Genomic DNA, 17,430 nt, shown 5'->3' with positions numbered 1-17,430 from the left:
GGTGGGCGGGAGTGGGGCTCAGGGGCCGTGGGAGTCAGGCCAGCATCCCGAGGTGCCAGGGGATTCCCGGGATGGGGATGAGCCCTGCAGCCCCCGGGGAGGATCCCGGGGCTCGTTTATTTTACTGATGAAAAAAAAGGGGGGGGGGGGGGGGGGGGGGCGGTAGTGACAGGACTTGGGGTTTATCAGAAAAAGCCCCAGACCCCGAGCCGGCCCGGGGCGGGGAGCGGTGGGTGCGGGCCTCACGGCTCCGTTTTGCGGGTGAAGCTGCGGTGCGGGGGGGCCCTGCCGGGGGTGCGGGAAGGGGCTCTGCGCCAGCGCCCGGGGGTCCCACGCACCGGCCCCAGGGCCGGGCCCGGGCCCGGGGGGGCGGCCTGGGGTCAGCCACCGCTGGGGCCAGCCCCCGGTTCCCCACGGTGCCCCCCCCGCTTCCCCCTGGGTGCCCCCCCGGTTCACCCCGTGTCCCCCCGGTGCCCCCCCCGTGTCCCCCGGCACCGCACGGGTTAACGGCCGCTCCCCGCCCGCGCCGCCTCTTCTTTGGCTGCTCTGCCTCCCCCAGATTGACACCTTCCGCGGCGGCCGGCGGGGCTGGCCAATGGGAAGCCAGCTCGGCGCGCCCCACGTGGGGGCGGGCCGCTCCCGCGGTGCTCCCATTGGCTGGCGGCCGGGGCGATTGCCCGCACGGGCCAGGCCCCACGTGGAGCTGGCGCTGGCGCTCGTTCATTGATCGCGCTCCGCAGAGCGGCTGCCGCGGCGGGCGGGGCGCGGCGGGGGGCGCCGGCTCGGCTCGGTTCGGCTCGGCTCGGCTCGGCTCGGCTCGGCTCGGCTCGGTTCGGCTCGGCTCGGCCCGGCTCGGTTCGGTTCGGCTCGGCTCGGTTCGGCTCGGCTCGGCTCGGCCCGGCCCGGCCCGCCGCAGGGGCGCGGGGCCAGGGCCGGGCCCAGCAGCGCGGTGAGTCCCGTCCCGTCCTGTCCCGCCCCGCCCCGCCCCGGTTCGGTTCGGTCCGGTCCGGCTCGGCTCGGCCCCCGCCGCTCCGGGAGCCCCCGGGACCGGCCCCGCTGGGGGCCGGGATGGCGGCGGGGGCGGTCTCTCCCCGCGGCCGTACCTGCTGCGGGCGGTGGCGGGGCCATTGTCTGCGCGGCGCGGGGGGCGCGGGGCTGGGCCGGGCCGGGGGGGCCCGCAGCGCCCGGAAGGAGCCCGGCCCCCCCCGGTCCCCGCGGGGATGCAGCGCGGCAGGGGCGGGCGGCGCGGGGATCTCGGGTCCCTGCGGATGTTGCGGGGGTCGTGGGACGTTGCGGGGGTCCCGGGGCGGTGCGGGTGTTGCGGCACTCCGGGGTCCCTTGCAGGCAATGTGGGGGTCCCGGGGTGTTGTGGGGGTCCCGCGGTGGTGTGGGGGTCCCGGTTCCCTGACCCACGACGCCGCAGTCCCGCAGGGCCCCGCTCCCCGGCTGGCAGCGGGAGCGGGCAGCGTGGGGCCCTGACCCCTGTCTCTCTTGCAGGGCCTGATCCGGAGCTGGGCAGCGTCCCCAGACCCCGTCCTGAGCCTGCGGCGGGGGCCCCGACTGGCGAGGGGGGTCCCGGGCCTGACCTCTGCTAAAGATGTTCCCGCAGAACCGGCCCCCGGTGAGTCCACGGCTCGGTCTCATCCCCTCCGGGCCACGGTGGGCACGGTCCTGTGGCCGCGGTGCTGGATCCGCATCCCAGGCGGTGCCAGCCTGGGCCTGGCAGTTGTGCCGGTGGTGGGTGACGCGTTGGGAGCATCATCGTGGCTCTTCCCAAAGGGGTGCTGAGCCCCCACGCTGCTGGTTGGGGTTTATCGCTGGAAGCCAGATGGGAGTCGGGGCTGGTGATGGTGGGGCATGATGGCGGGGCTGGTGCCAGCGGGGCCGGTGATGGTGGGGCTGGTGATAGTGGGGCCAGTGATGGCGGGGCCGGTGACAATGGGGCCGGTGACGGTGGGGCATGATGGCGGGGCCGGTGACGATGGGGCCGGTGACGGTGGGGCATGATGGCGGGGCTGGTGACAATGGGGCTGGTGACGGTGGGGCATGATGGCGGGGCTGGTGACTATGGGGCTGGTGACGATGGGGCCAGTGATGGTGGGGCATGACGGCGGGGCTGGTGACGGTGGGGCATGATGGCGGGGCTGGTGACTATGGGGCTGGTGACGATGGGGCCGGTGATGGTGGGGCATGACGGCGGGGCTGGTGACAATGGGGCCGGTGACGGTGGGGCATGATGGCGGGGCTGGTGACGATGGGGCCGGTGATGGTGGGGCATGATGGCAGGCAGATGAGGACGGCCCCCCAGGGCTGGGGGGGCCATGCTCCATGCCACCCATGGGTGCTGATCCTCCTCGTCTGGCCCAGTGGCTGAGCTGATGCTGGAAAGGCGGAGAACGGTTGCGATTCCTCCGCCATAACTCCTCCTGCCACTGCCTCCACGTGCTGTCCTCCCAGACGTGCCTGTAGCCTCTTCCCCAGGTGCAGGGACCCCCCTGGGGGGCTGATGAGCCTCTCTGGGCTGGCAGCACTGACCCCGGGGGTCCCCCCCTCTGCCTAGGCCCACCTGCAGGCCCCCTCTGCTGCCTCGGGTGCCGCTGTCACTGCCAGCACCATCCCCAGCACCCCGCAGTCCCTCAAGCTGACTTACCCCGAGACCTTGGACCGCATCAAGGAGGAATTCCAGTTCCTGCAGAACCAGTACCACAGGTGAGGAGCTGCCAGGACCCGCATACCAGCGAGGTGCTGGGTGCTTGACCTGGTGCTGGGTGGGCTCCCCTCAGCACCGGGCACTGGGGTGGGCTGGCAGTGCCATCCTGTGCTGCTGTGGACACCGTCCTGGCTGGGGGGCGGCTGTGCCAGGCATCAGTTAGGATACTGGGAGCAGGGGAGAAACTGGGATTCCTCCTGCCAAAAGTGCCAGGGTGAGGTTGCTGGCTTCCAGGGCCCGGCTGGGCTGAGCTGGAGCCGTCACTTAGCAGACCCGGAGTGAATCCCTCTGATCCTCCCTGCTGCTGGCTGGGATCACCTCCCCTTCCCTGCACGGTGCTGGGCAGAGCAAGGTTTGAAATGCAGCTCGGCTTTGCGGCTTGCTCCATTTGGGAAGCAGATGCTGGGGAGGGGGGTTAAAACTCTGTGCAGATTGCTCCCTGATGCCGGGATCCCTTTGCTGCCCATCTCCTCTTTAGCAGCCCCTTCCCACCCTCTTTCAGGTGGTTTTCTTGGCTTGCACTGGGAGATGGGATTGAATCTGAATCTGAGGCTGAAGCACATGGTGCGCTGGGAGGACTTGTGCTCTGTCCAGCCTGGGAGATCTTGTCTGGGGGGGGACAAAACCAGGGCGTCTGTCCCCTCTCCCTCCCTCTTTCTTCTCTATTTTTACAGCTTGAAGTTAGAATGTGAAAAGTTGGCAACAGAAAAAACAGAAATCCAGCGTCATTATGTCATGGTTAGTGAGCTGCACCTGAAAGGAGGAGGGCAGCGGGGGGTGGACCATCCTCTGAGCCATCAAAGGGCATGCAGCCCTGGGATGCTTTGGCTTCCCCTCACATTTGGATTCTGCAGCCAGGCCCTGAGATCTGGTTCCTGTGGTTATTGTCTGGTTTTCCCCCTGAAATGAGCGGCGGTGTTGGAGCAGGGCTTGCTGCTGCAGCTCGCGGTGGTGGGGCTGCTCCCGTGCCGGTTCTCTCCTTTCCCCGGGGAAAGCCCTGGGAGAACCATGTCTGTTCTGCGGGCTGGGGCCACGTGCCGGAGAGACCTCTGCTCCCAGGAGAGGCGCTGGGGACTGTGTCCTCCTGGCCTGGCCATGGCATGGGTGGTTGTGGCCGGGCTGACTTCACATGCCAGCACCGAAGAGGGCTTCTGTGAGTCCCCTTGGGCTCCCCAGCTGTGCTGATGCTGCCTTCTCTCCCTCGCAGTACTACGAGATGTCCTACGGTCTGAACATTGAGATGCACAAACAGGTGAGTGTGGCTGGGACAGGAGTGTTGTCCCAGCTCCCCATCGCCACCTCGCTTGGGCCCTCTGGGGTCATCCCTTCCTACAGAAAGGCTGGGCGGCCGCACCGTGCCGTAGCCCAGGGCAGGCTGTGCTTGTGGGGACCGTGCTCCCTTCTCCGTCTTCGTGCTGTGGGAGCTCTGTGCCGCTCTGCGTCACCGCCTCGGCTTGTCTCCTTGGCTCTCTGCACACATGTAGGTGCTCCAGCGTGAGCTGCCGCTTGCTTGCTGGGTTCAGGGCGTGCGTTGCTGGCTGGGTCATGATGTGGTGGGGAGAGCAGTGGTGGAGGACTTGTGCTTGCATGGCTGCTCACGCTGGTTGTGAGCTGCCGCTTGGGGACTGTCCGGGAGGAGAGCAGCTCCCATGGGGCAAGGGATGTGCGGCGTCACGGCAGGGTGCTGAGCTCTGGCTCACTGCCTTTGCAACTGGTTGGTGCCAGCTGGCCCTGGGGGCAGCTTGCCTGGGGGCCAGAGGGTGAGGAGCACCCTGAGGTGGGAAGGAGGGGACTGGGTGCAGGGTGGGCTCCCTGAGGGCTTGGGGCTGCACATCCCCCCTAGCTGCCTCCCCATCCCTCCCTTCCTCCCACTGTGCCGCACTCTGGGTCACCAGCTGCTCTGAGACAGAAGGTTTCTTCTCATCTATTTTTAAAGAGGCTGCGGAGGAGCCTGGCGTGCTGCAGCCACGGCCTCCTTCCTTCCCACCCCGTGCCCCGCCACCACCTCTGCCAACTGTTGCATGGGAGCTGGCACCATGGGGGTGCTGGCCACTGGCCCCCCCCAGCCCAGGGCAGGCTGACGGCCACTCTTGCCAGCCTCGTGCCCACCGGGTGGGTGCTTCTGCCGCTCTCATTTCCCGTGGCGCGCTGTGCTGGCCGATGAGGAGGAGGAGGCGGCATGAAGCCGCCCTTGCGAGGGGTGATGCCGAGGGTCCCCCTGGCACCCCCATCCCTGGAAGGCTGTGTGCTCCTCTGGTCTGGCTGCCGGTTGTCCCCCGGCCCTCGTGGGCTGATGTTTTCTGCCGGTCCCAGGTGCCGCTGGCCGCCCGCCAGCGAGCTGTCTGCACTTTTAACAAGGGCCCGTAAGTCTGCTCTGACAGCCAGCGGCCATTGTGTGAAAAATGGGAACTGCCTGCGCGGGAGCCACGGGTTATCACCGCTGCAGGGAGATGGGCTCGTTGCCTCTCCTCCCCTGCCTCCAAATCCAGCTCTGCTCGTGGGCAGGGGTCCTGAGTGCTCCTGGCACCCCCGAGGAAGCACTGGCCCCATCGCCAAGCCTGGGCAGTGCCGTGGTGCTGCCTGTCCCTGCTGTGCCCAGCCTGGCGTCCCCGGAGGCTCCCGCGGTGCTGGCGTCGGCAGCGCTGGCACTGGTGAGGGCTGAGGCGCAGGGTGGTTTTCCCCTGGGTTTGTTTGGAGGGAAATGGGGCTGGGGGCTGGGGCTTGGCTGTGGTGGTGCGGCTCTCCAGGCAGCCACAGGCTTGGCGGGGGAGGCTCAAGACAGGAACGAGCAGGAGACGTTAATTTTTTTATTGTTTTGTTTTTTTGGCGGGGAAGGGGGCTGTAGCTTTTTATAAAACCACCTCCCCGAATCTGCCTGGCCTTGGACTTGCTCACCACGAGCCAGAGGGGAGGTGACGGTGATGGTGGCTGGGGGGGCTGCAAACAGCATGATCATTTTTCATGCTGAGAGCGTTAAAGTGCCAGTAAATTGCACATTAACGAGTGCGAGTGAATTGGAGGCAGCTCTCCCCAAGGAGCTGCTGCCCATCAGTGCATTAGGGAAGAGAATCCATCACTGCCGGCCCCGGGAGACAGCTAAATCCTTCCCAGAACTGCTGGCTGCCAAATCTCCTTGCTCCCCCCCCTTCCTTTCCTTTCTTTCTCTTTTTTCCTCCCTCGGAAGGGGAAGCGAGGGCGGGTGTTGGATTGTTTCTGCTCCCTGCGGGTCTGGCAAAAGCGGGTCGGTGGCCACTCTGGAGGGCGGCGTGGGGTGTCCCTGGGTCTGTGGCCCCGCACTGGGTGGGCAGTGCTGCAGCCCCTCGTCCTGTGGCATGGGAGATGTGCCCCAGGTCCTGGTCAGGAGGGCTGGGGGTCAGCTCTGACCCTGGCTGGTGGGGGCTGTCAGCCTCTGGGCTCCTCCTGGGGCTGACAGGAGGGTCCTGGTTCGACCTCCTCCTCTCAGCCCTCTGCTGGGTCCGTAAGGCTTTCATCCTCCCCGCTGCGGTGGGCAGGGAGCCCCTCTGGGGCACTTGGGGTGGGCAGGGAGCCCCTCTGGGGCTTGGGACAGCACCATACCCAGACCCCCCGTGCCTGGCACATCCCTGCCCATCCCGGAGTGGAGGCCGCCAGGCAGAGGGAGGGCTGCTGCTCTCTGCCCCCTCTCCGGTGCTGGGCTGGGGTTCCCCCACTCTGTGCGATGAAGAACAGCGTGGGCATCACCGCTGTTGCCTCAAGTGGGGTCCGTTCTCCCAGCTGTCACACCCTGGGGACTGGCTTCTCCCCAGGGCTGTGTCGGTGGAGCTGGGGATGGCTTGATGTCTGTGCTGTCCCCCTGCCCTGGCTGTGGGCTGCGATGGGAGCGTGGCACGGCGTGCTGCTGCCATGCTCTGCACTCCTGATTGCCTGTGGCACTCAAGTGTTGCAGAAAAACAGCAGCTGTAAGGAGAGCATCTCTCCAGGGCTTCCTGCGGGCCCAGAGAGCTGCAATTAGTGGCTGCGGTGCTGGCAGGAGGCTGCGTGGAGAACGGAGGTGAGCCTGCCCTGACCCGTGGGGTTGGGGGCTTGCTCGGGGGTGGCCCTTGGTGGCGTGGGCCATGGGGCTGTGTGACCCCGTCAGGGAGGAGGTGGGAGCCATCCCGGGGCTCTCAGGCTGGGAATTGAGGGTTCTGGGCTCATGTTTTTGGAGGAGGGGGGTGTTAGGAAGGAGAGCTTTCCTGGTCCTCCCCGGGGCGTTGCTGCTCCTTGGTGCTGAGCAGGACAAGCACCAGCACCCTGTGCCTGCTTGGGTGGGGATGGGGAGGGGGGTGGCTGCCCGCCCCGGGGGGATCTCCTGTGGTGTTGGGGCTGCCCAGCACAGGGGGGGCAACTCTGCCCCTTGCCCTGACGGGCGCTGCCTCTCTTCTGTTGCCAGACGGAGATCGCGAAGCGGCTCAACGTGATCTGTGCCCAGCTCATCCCGTTCCTGTCTCAGGAGGTGGGTGAGCCCCCGGGCCCTGGCTGGGCATGCAGAGCTCCTTGGCTCAGGGACCCTGCGCTTTGGGCCGGGCCGGGGACCTGAAGAAGTGAGCCTGCAGTGGGGGCATCGCCCAGTGCTGACACCTCTCCTCTCCCTGCAGCACCAGCAGCAGGTGGTCCAGGCCGTGGAGCGTGCGAAGCAGGTGACTATGACCGACCTGAACGCGGCGATCGGGGTACGTCAACCCTCTGCCCACCCCCTCCCGCCACCCCCGGCCGGGGGTGCTGGGCTCACACAGGCGATGGTGCCTCCTGTGCTCCCACTGTCCCCAGAGCTGGAGACCTATCCTGTCCCGAGCACACAGGGGTCGGCTGCAGCCCCCTGCCCCTAGTTCCTTCTCCTGCCCGTGGCTGAGTCAGGGGGAGGAGGGGGGGCAAGCCGCACTGGTTTTGGGGTCCACCAGCAGCACTTGCAGTGGAGGAGATGCTGCTGCTGCAGAGCAGGGTGTGGGGGTGCCGAGTGGTGCGTGTCACTGTCCTGATGCCCTGTGGCTTGGGTGGAGGGGGGGTCACCACCGTCCCCCCACCTCGGTTATTCTCTTGAGACCACAGTGGTAGGGTGGTATGGATAGGGGTAGGGTCTTCCATCTGTATGGATGTGAGTAGGATCCCCCATCCATCCCGGTAGCTTCTGTCACAGGGTGGGAGGTGGTGGCGGGAGGGATGTGGTGGCCCCCCAGCTTGGTTGGGGCACCTTGGGAGCATGCCCAGTCCCCCACTCACCCAGCTCCTGTCCCCTGGCTGAGCCAGGGCTGCTGGTGGGGAGGAGCAGCCTCTTCCTTCCCCAACCGCCAGCCATCCTGATGCAGCCCCCCGGCTCTGCTCTCTCCTCCCGCTCCTCTCCAGCACCAGCTCCAGACCCAGCACCTCTCCCACCACGCTCCCCCCATCCCGCTGACCCCCCACCCCTCCGGGATGCAGCCCGCCAGCCTCGCCAGCATCAGCAGTGCCTCGGGGCTGCTGGCGCTCTCGGGGGCGCTGGGGGCACAGGCCCAGCTCCTCGCCAAAGATGACCGAGGAGTCCATGACAGCGAGCCCAGGGGTGAGCGTGGGGGGCTGGGAGCTGGGGGCTGGGGGTGGGGTGACCTCTCTGGCAGCAGGCAGACCTGGGGGGACAGGCGATGCTGGGCCTGCCGGCTGCCTCAGCTCCCTCTGCCCTTCCCGCTCGGGTGCTTCCCCAGGGTGGGGGCCAGGGGTGGGTGGGGGGTGGTTTGTCCATGCCTTGGGGCTCCCAACTGGGCTGGTGGAACAGGGGGCTCCCCTGGCAGGGGTTTGGGGGGGGGGAAACATCCCCGACCGAGTGAGCAGCACCTCCTGGGTGGGCTGGGGGGTTTCATCCCTGGTGGGGGGCCAGGACCACCCTGCTGCTGCAGTGTGGTCCTGGCCCTGCCGTGAGCACCCCGGCACCCATGGGGGGAGTGGGTGGCTTGGTCAGGGGGCTATTGGCGGTGTCACAGCGTGTCCCTCCTTCCCTCCTCCTGCGCCTCTGTGTTGCCACGGCGACAGAGCGAGACCCCGGCCCCGTAAGTGCCTTTTCCTTCTCTTCCGCCGTTTCCATCTGGATGCGTGGGCTGTGGTTGGGATGCCGGGAGCAGGGGATGGGTCCTGCTCCCCAGCCAAAGCCCCACTGCCAGCACAGCCCTGTGGGTGGGTGCTCTCCCCGGGGGGGGACCCTGTGTCACATGGGCAAACCACCCCGTCCCCGAGCAGCATCCCCCTCCTCACTCCTTCGGCAGGAGCTGAAGCCAGAGCTGGTGACACGGGGGGGCTGCACTGGGACCCTCAGTGTCCTGGCAGCCGGCCGCAGCCCTGTGTTGGTGCTGCCTGTCCTGGGGGCCAGACGGAGCAGCTTGCGGCCCCTAACTGTGTCCCCCTGCCCCAGAGCTCCCTGGTGCTGCCCAACGGGGAGCGGGCACGAGCCATCTCCGAGTACCTGAGCAGCAGCAAGAAGAGGAAGGTGGAGGAGAAGGACTTTGTTACGGACTATGTGAGCCTGGGGCTGGGGGGCATCCCTGTCCCCTCTTGCAGGGCTTCCCAGGGGGGAGCAAGGGCAGCCCCAGCCCCTTTGGCTCCAACCGTCCTCTGTGTTTCAGGGCAGCGACGCAGACAAAAGCGAAGACAACTTGGTGGTGGATGAGGTCAGTGCTCCAGGGGGCTGGGCACCGGGCAGGGCTGGGGTGCTCGAGGGGACACACAGATGGAAGCAGGCAGGATGGGGCAGTGGCGGTGGGACCCCCCCCGCCGTTGTGCTCACTGGCCCTTGCCGACGGCGGTGATGAACCCCATGATCATCTCCTTGAGCCACCGGCTTGTCATGGCCTGGGACATCCCTGCGCTCCCGCCTGCTCTGCTGCCTGCTGCTTTCCCTCCCCCAGGACCCCTCTTCCCCGCACAGCGTCCACTCCTACTCGTCCCGGGAGAACGGGGTGGAGAAGGTCCCGCTGGGGAGGAAGGAGGCCGTACCGCTCAGCCCGACCTCCATGGCCTCCTCCAGCAGCGCATCCCCGTCCCGGAGCAAGGATGCGCCTGCGGTACGTGTGCTGCGTGGGGCTGCCGGGGCCTTTTGCTCAGGGGTGGGCTTGGCTGGCGGAGCTGCAGGATGTGGGTCCACCTGCCCCCAAACCTGTGGGGTGAGGGCAGCGCTGGGGGGGCCGGGGGGCTCCTGCTCCCATAGATTCCCTCTGTGTCCCATGGTGCAGACCCTGCAGTGCTGGCTGGGCTGGACTGGGCTGTCATCAGGGGTGAGGGACAGGGACCAGCTCGCTGGGGGGACCTAAGGGGACCCCCCGGCAGGGCGGTAGTGCGGCTGTCTTATCTCCCCCTTGTTTTCCCGGCAGGTGGAAAAGGCAGGGACGCCCAGCCTGAAGTCCAGCACCCCCACCTCCCAGGGTGATGCGGTGGCCCCGGGCTCCAGCAGTGCCCAGCAGTTCCGCTCCGCCACAGCCAAGGCCCCCGTGGACCCGCTGGGTGAGCTTGGCCCCCCTTGGGACCTGGGCCAGTGGCTCGGAGCACTGGTCTCGCCGGTCCCCGCAGGGACAGCCCCTGGGCCCCGTCCCTTCATGCTGCCTCTCCCCCGGCAGCCCTGGGCCTGAGGAACCCGCTGGGAGTGCAGACCCCCTACTCGGCCGCCTTCGGCATGGCCCACCCCGTGGTGAACGGGGACATGGCCGGCACCGGCGCCTATGCCAGCCTCCACCTCATGTCCCCGCAGCTCAACGGGGCTGCGGCCGCCGTGGGAGCCGGCAGCTACGGGCGCTCCCCCCTGGTGCGTGAGCCCCTTCCCCGTGGGGCTGTGGGGGCCGTGGGGCGCGAGCTGCTCTCACCTGCTGTCCCCTTCAGGTGGGCTACGACCCGCACCCCCACATGCGCGTCCCAGGGCTGGCAGCTGGCATGCAAGTGGGCACCTCGGGGAAACCGTAAGTGGGGCTGCGCTGGGACGAGGTGTCCTGCAGGGATTAAGGTGGGAGGGGGGCAGCAGGGATGGAGGGCACAGCCCAGGGTGGGGGGCAGCCCTCCTGTGTGCCCGGCCAGGCTTCACCGAGCATAGCTCTGCCCACAGCTCCCGCTGCAGCTCACGCTGCCTGTTGGGCATGCTGGGTCCCCCGTGGCACTGGCTGCTCTCCACGCAGGACCCGTGGCTGGTTCTCACGGCTCTGTCCCCTCCCAGCGCCTACTCCTTCCACGTCAGCGCTGACGGGCAGATGCAGCCGGTGCCTTTCCCACCCGACGCCCTCATCGGCTCCGGCATCCCCCGCCACGCGCGGCAGCTGCACACCCTGACCCACGGCGAGGTGGTCTGCGCCGTCACCATCAGCAACTCCACGCGACACGTCTACACCGGGGGCAAGGGCTGCGTGAAGGTGTGGGACGTGGGGCAGCCGGGCACCAAGACGGCCGTGGCTCAGCTGGACTGCTTGGTAAGGAGGGGCGTCCTGCGTGCTGGCACGGCTTCTCTCCCTGCACTGTGCCACCGCGCTGTGCTGAGGAGAGGGTCTGGGGTCCTCACGGGGGATCTCCAGGGTGCAGGGGGTGTCCTGAAGGGATGCTGTGAACCAGGGAGAGTCTCTTTGTTTCTGAGTGTGGGTGGTGTGGGGCTGCTGGGGAGGGATGTTGGCTCCCTGCTGCTGGTGTGATCCCCTGTGCCACCCTGTCTGTTCGCAGCATCCCACGCAGTTGGGTGGGCTTTTACACCCCCACCCCTCGGCACTGCTTTGTCTGACGGCGCTCCAAGGCAAGCCTTTGCCACTGTCACCCCCCCCAGCCAGATACCTCGTATGGGCCGGAATCTCAGGGGCTGAAGCATCACTTGGGTTCAGCTCTGTCCTTTCGACTTTTGCCTGTGTGAGTCTGGCCAGAGGGAGAACTCCTATTTCTTTTAAAAATAAATCATAGAGTCGTTTAGGTTGGAAAAGACCTTTTAAAGATAATTGAGTTCAGCCATTAACCCAGCACTGCCAAACCCACCATTAAGCCGTGTCCCTAAGCGCCACATCTACACGTCTTTTAAATACCTCCTGGGTTGGTGACTCAACCCCTTCCCTGGGCAGCCTGTTCCAGTGCTGGGCCACCCTTTCAGTGAAGAAATTTTTCCTAATATCCAATCTAAACCTCCCCTGGCACAACCTGAGGCCATTTCTTTTTGCTCTATCAGTTGTTACACCCCCCTACAGCCCCCTGCCAGGCAGCTGCAGAGAGCGAGAAGGTCCCCCCTGAGCCACCTCCTCCCCAGGCTGAGCACTCCCAGTGCCCTCAGCTGCTCCTCATAGCACTTGTGCTGAAGCCCCTTCCCCAGCTTCCCCTCTTCTGGACATGCTCCAGCACCTCAAAGTCTTTCTTGCAGTGAGGGACCCAGAACTGAGCACAGGATTTGTGATGCGACCCCACCGGTGCCGAGGACAGGGGGACGGTCACTGCCCTGGCCCTGCTGGCCACGCTGTTTCAGACACAAGCCAGGATGCCGTTGGCTTTCTTGGCCCCCTGGGCTCCTGGCCACCTTGGCCACGCTGCCGGCTCATCTCCAGCCGGCTGTCGACCAGCACCCCCAGTCCCCTTCCCACCGGGCAGCTTCCCAAGCCCGCAGCGCTGCGTGGGGCTGGTGTGACCCCAGTGCAGGACCCGGCACGGAGCCGTGTTGAACCTCATCCAGTGGCCTCAGCCCAGACCCCCCTGCAGAGCCCCCTGCCCCCCAGATCAGCACCCCCCACAGCTTGCTGTCATCTGCAAACTGAGTGAGGGGGCACTCGACCCCCTCGCCCAGATCACTGATCTGGAGACCCCCTCTAGCCCAGCCCTGGGAGTGCCTGTGTGCCCGGTGCCAGCGGGATGTGGCTCCATCCCCACCGCTCATTCCGCTCCCTGTCCCTGTCTTCCAGCTCAGGGGCTGGGTACCCTGAGAACAACCGGTCCCCCTATTAAAGACCGAGGAAAAGAAGGCGTTAAGTACCTCAGCCTTTTTCTCAGCCTTTGCTGCTGTGTTTCCCTCCGTATCCAGTAAAGGGTGGAGATTCTCCTTAGCCCTTCTTTTGTTGCTGATAGATTTACAGAAATGTTTTTTATTGTCTTTTATGGCAGTAGCCAGATCAGTTCTAGTTGGGCTTTGGCACGCGACTTGTGCTCCTGATCCTTTAACCAGTGGTCCCACGGCCCTGAGGGCTCTCTCCATTGCTATCGGACTTGTTGTTGCAATTTCATCGATGAAAAATACCTGAAAAATTAATAACGGACAATAATCTGAGGGCTGTAGCAGGGTGGGAAGCTTTCTCTTCACATCTTTAACCTGGAGCAGGCTTCCCAAAGAAGCGGGTCCGGCACATCCACCCTCTGTGCCCTTCAGAAGGGGTCTCCTCTGACAACGACCCGTCTTTTTTTCTTTACGGAGGCGGTTTTGACGCAGGGTGTAGGCTGACTTGACCTCAGTGACACCTCCAAGCCGGATGAACCATCGTCCTTGTCATTCGGTTCTGCTTGTAGAGCCCCGTGTGCCTGCTCTGCGTGGGCACCGTGGCTGCTGTGCTGGGCAGGGATGTGTCACCGTGGCCCCTGTCCCTTAAGTCACCCCATTCAGCCTGGGGGAGAGAGCGTGGGGAATCCTCCGTGTCATGCTCCTACCTGTCCCGGGGAAGGCAGGGTGCCATTCCAGCAGTCCATCTCGCTCTTCTTGATACTCCTCAACCTGCTCCCAGCGCACTCTCACCAGGCAGAGTTCCCCCCCTGTGCCCACTGCTGCAGTCCTGGACGGTGGCGTGTGCTCCCATCAGAGCACTGCCTGGGCAGCCGTGGTGGGTGCAGGGTCAGAGATGCTGTGGCTTTCTGCCGGGGCGGGGGAGGGTACCCCTGCTCCCTGGTTGAGCTGGCAGGGCTGCAGCACCCATCCTGCGCACCCGTCTGCCCACGCTGCCGTGTCGTGTCCCGTTCACGGCGTTCCCCAGGGGCTGCTTGTATCGGTGAGGGGGGTTTGGCCGCTGTTGCCCTGGCCCCACCAGCTGCTGTGGTGCAAGCTGTGGGCTCCTGGTGGGGGTCTCGGTTGCCTGAGGCTCTCTCAGTTCAGGAAACCCCACTGTGCACCGCACTGGATCCCTCTACTGCCGAACCTGCGGGCACTGGAGCTGCTCACCTTGGCAGCTAAGGAAACGGACTGTCAGAACAAAGCACCTCACCAGCACCAAGCTGGAGGCACAGCCATCACATTTTTAACCTGTGTTCTTCAAGGTTTCTTTTAAATGGACTGCTGGAATCAGAGTCCCTGTGCCTGCTTTGGACAGCCCAAACCCAAGTCCTTTCCTTGGCTTGCTGACCTTGGGCCTGGGCAGCCTGACAAATATTGTTCCTGGATAGTGCTGACCTTGAAGATACAGATGCATAAACAAGGAAAAGACTGAGTCATGATAATTTCAAGCTGCATCCGAAATTGAGGAGTGGGGGAAAATGGTTTAGTGCTTGGAGCTGTGGGCTGGTGGGGTGGCCTCCCGGCTGCCCCGGGTCTCCTCCAGGACCGGCCGTGCCTGTTGAGCAGGGACACGGGGGTGAGGGTGTCCCCGAGGCTGGTCTTAGGGCAGTGACAAACTGAGGGTCTCCTGTGCGGGCTGGCTGGGGCGACCGCTCTGGGCATGGGATGGGGTGGGGGGCGCAGCCCCCCCTGCCCCAGCCCTGCTGTCCTGGGTGGGGGGAGAGCTGGGGGGTCTGCCCAGTGCTGCTGCCCCTGCCCGCAGGATGAGCTGGTGGCCCTGGGGTGACCAGGCAGTCTAGGGTGGGTGCAGAGGGGCTGGAGGTGAAGGGGTTAACGGGGTCCTCTCTCCTGCACCCCAGAACCGAGACAACTACATCCGCTCCTGCAAGCTGCTGCCCGATGGCCGGAGCCTGATCGTGGGGGGGGAGGCCAGCACCCTCTCCATCTGGGACCTGGCGGCCCCCACGCCCCGCATCAAGGCCGAGCTCACCTCCTCCGCCCCCGCCTGCTACGCCCTGGCCATCAGCCCCGACGCCAAAGTCTGCTTCTCCTGCTGCAGCGACGGCAACATCGTGGTGTGGGACCTGCAGAACCAGACCCTGGTCAGGTGAGCCCAGCGTAGGGCTGCTGGGGGTCCCTGGGCCAGGGACTGCTCAGTCCCCTCCCGGGTGTCCCTGTGGTCTAACCCTGGCTGTGGGACAGCCGCTGTCCCTGCAGCAGAGATGTCCCACTCCTCGCTGCAGGGGGCTACCCCAGCCCACGCTCTGCAGGCACCGGCAGCCCCCACAGCCATGCCCCCTCCCTCTCCATCCCCCTCTCCCCCAGGCAGTTTCAGGGCCACACAGACGGTGCCAGCTGCATCGACATCTCCAACGATGGCACCAAGCTGTGGACGGGGGGGCTGGACAACACGGTGCGGTGCTGGGACCTGCGGGAGGGGTGTCAGCTGCAGCAGCATGACTTCAGCTCCCAGGTAGGGGCTGGGGTCCACGGGGTGCCCCACGGGGCCAGCTGGGACCTGACCCCTGGGGCTGACCCCCACGTCTCCCCCCAGATCTTCTCCCTGGGTTACTGCCCGACGGGAGAGTGGCTGGCGGTGGGGATGGAGAGCAGCAACGTGGAGATCCTGCACGTCACCAAACCGGACAAGTACCAGCTGCACCTCCACGAGAGCTGCGTCCTCTCCCTCAAATTCGCCTCCTGTGGTAGGCGAATGCCTCTCCCAGTCCGCAGAGCCCGGTGGGGACAGTCCCCTCTCCTGGCTGCGTGGCCCAGGGCTCGGTGTGTGGCAGGCAAGCACTGGCTGTGGTAGCCAGCCCAGTCGTGGGTGGCATCCCTTAGAGAAGGGGTGTCCATCCCCCTGGAGCCAAACCAGCCCTGTTGTCCCAGAACTCCCCTTTGTGTTCCTTAAAACAGACCCCTGGGTACTGAGGGCAGAGACATTGCCACCTTGTCCCCACGATTTGCTGCAGGACTCCAGCTGGTGGGCCTGGTTTGGTGACGTGCTGCTCCTTTTTGTCCCTTCTGTCCCTTTCCCAGGGAAGTGGTTCGTGAGCACGGGGAAGGACAACCTGCTCAACGCCTGGCGGACGCCCTATGGAGCCAGCATCTTCCAGGTGCCAGGGGGGCTGGGGGCAGATGTTCCTTGGCGTGAAGTTGCCCAGAGCTGCGATGGGCCAGTACAACCCAGTTGTAGATGTATCTTCACAATAATGAGCCCCGTAAACTGGTCCCTGCAGCCTCCCCGGGCACATCTCAGGGCCCCACATCCCGGGGGGGTGGGGAGCGGGACCTTGCTCTGGGGCTTCTCGCACTTACTCCCTGCCCTCCTCTCCCCAGTCAAAGGAAACCTCCTCCGTCCTTAGCTGTGATGTCTCCACGGATGATCAGTTCATCGTGACTGGCTCAGGGGACAAGAAAGCTACGGTTTATGAGGTCATTTACTGAGAACCAGAGAGGTGCCGACTGCGGGGAGAGCCCACGCCGGGTGGACGGGTGGGTGGTCTCCACCTGCCCCGCTGCTGCTGCCCCAAAGCGCTGGGGCCGGGGCATCCCAGCCGGAGGAGAACGGCGAGGCATGCGGTGGCCCCAGGCCCGTGGCCAGGCGTCGCACTGGGCTGGCTGGTGGCAGCTGCTGCTTGCCATGAATTTCCTGGGGACTTTCTCCTTGTTTTGTTCTTTATTTGTTGGTTTGTTTCTAAATCTGGACTGGGGGAGCTGGGGTTGGGGGGGAGGGTCCGGCGTTGTTAGGGGTGTTTTGTTTGGTTGTTTTTTTGGTTTGGTTTTGTTTTGTTTTTTCTTTTTAACTTTTTGTTGTGTTTTTTTTTTTTAATTTTGTTAAGGCTCTGGGCCAGGCTGGAGAGGATGGGCTGTGTCCCCATCTCCCTCTGTGCCTCCTAGTGTGTATTTAATAATAAAAACAAACAAAAAAGTACAAGGGTGCCGGACCTGGGCAGCAGCCACAGCTGTGGGATGGAGCCAGGTGAGGATGGGCGAGATGGGGGCCACAGCCTCGTCCCCTTTGGTGGCTGCTGCTGCTCATTTCCCTTTCCTGCACCGAGGCAGGTTTGCTGGTGCCTCCGGCTGCAGGCAGGGTGCTGGGTCCTGGCAGGAGCACCACGTGGGTCCTGGCAGCAGCATGGGCTGCCATGCAGCGGAGCAGCCAGCGCTGCTGGCGAGGGGAAGGATGCGGTGGCGAGGGGAAGGATGCGGTGGCGAGGGGAAGGATGCGCGGTGGTGGCGGTGCCGTCCCTGGAGCCACCTCTGTGGCTGCGGGCTGGCAGGGAGAGGCCAGCCATGGAGGCAGCGGTGTTTGGAGGAAATGAGATGTGAGCAGTCAGGGCTGGCTTATTGGCCTGGCTGCCCACCAGAGCTGCCGTGGGGGAAGCAGGGCTGCTGGATCACGGCCCGCCAGCAGCGGCTGCAGCAAGTGCTGGCGGGGACGTTGGGGTACCACCAGTGACGGGGCTGCGGCCACCATGGGCTCAGGGCTGGCCACATCCAGCCTGGTGCTGCGGTGGCTCCCAGACCCCTCCCAGCTCCACTTTGTGGGGAAGCCACAGCCAAGGCAACCCTTGCTGTGGACCCCAGGGGTGCAGGATGGGTTCTGTCCCCCCCACCGCTGGGCTCTACACCCCAACTGCCACCGCCAGAGCGGGCTGAGCCCCAGCTCCCCCCATCCCAGGGGAACTGGGGCTGGGGAGCAGCTCCCCAGGGCTGGGTTTCCATTGGTCCACCACCAAACCAGCCCCTCATTTGT

General features: G+C 65.5%; 1 protein-coding gene across 5 annotated transcripts; it reads left to right on the top strand.

Moving 5' to 3' along the window:
- Positions 1–792: 792 nt before the first annotated feature.
- On the top strand, positions 793–17,296 carry LOC101918923 (transducin-like enhancer protein 1). 5 transcript variants are annotated; one of them, XM_055805487.1, is made up of 22 exons: positions 794–949; positions 1,498–1,621; positions 2,561–2,709; positions 2,982–3,062; positions 3,385–3,448; positions 3,918–3,962; positions 7,122–7,184; positions 7,327–7,368; positions 8,072–8,267; positions 8,732–8,748; positions 9,108–9,212; positions 9,319–9,363; positions 9,601–9,756; positions 10,063–10,192; positions 10,306–10,490; positions 10,565–10,641; positions 10,893–11,142; positions 14,531–14,778; positions 14,997–15,144; positions 15,226–15,376; positions 15,711–15,787; positions 16,011–17,296. In XM_055805487.1, the coding sequence occupies exons 2-22, from the start codon at positions 1,598–1,600 to the stop codon at positions 16,116–16,118; spliced, it is 2,361 nt and encodes a 786-aa protein (XP_055661462.1). In that variant the 5' UTR covers positions 794–949; positions 1,498–1,597; the 3' UTR covers positions 16,119–17,296. The 5 variants fall into 5 exon arrangements, with proteins under 5 accessions (XP_055661465.1, XP_055661462.1, XP_055661461.1 ...); XM_055805486.1 differs by having other exon boundaries at positions 7,327–7,401; XM_055805489.1 differs by lacking the exon at positions 2,982–3,062 and having other exon boundaries at positions 16,011–17,151.
- Positions 17,297–17,430: the final 134 nt, after the last annotated feature.

This window comes from Falco peregrinus, chromosome 5 (assembly GCF_023634155.1).
Source record: "Falco peregrinus isolate bFalPer1 chromosome 5, bFalPer1.pri, whole genome shotgun sequence".
NCBI classification, from domain to species: domain Eukaryota; kingdom Metazoa; phylum Chordata; class Aves; order Falconiformes; family Falconidae; genus Falco; species Falco peregrinus.
This window is presented reverse-complemented; position numbering and strand designations above follow the sequence as displayed.

Coding starts and splice junctions, on each gene's coding strand:
- LOC101918923 (XM_055805486.1), top strand. CDS start 1,598: ATGTTCCCGCAGAACCGGCCCCCG. Junction 9,213..9,318: donor AGGACTTTGTTACGGACTAT/GTGAGCCTGGGG, acceptor TCTGTGTTTCAG/GGCAGCGACGCAGACAAAAG. Junction 15,145..15,225: donor AGCATGACTTCAGCTCCCAG/GTAGGGGCTGGG, acceptor GTCTCCCCCCAG/ATCTTCTCCCTGGGTTACTG.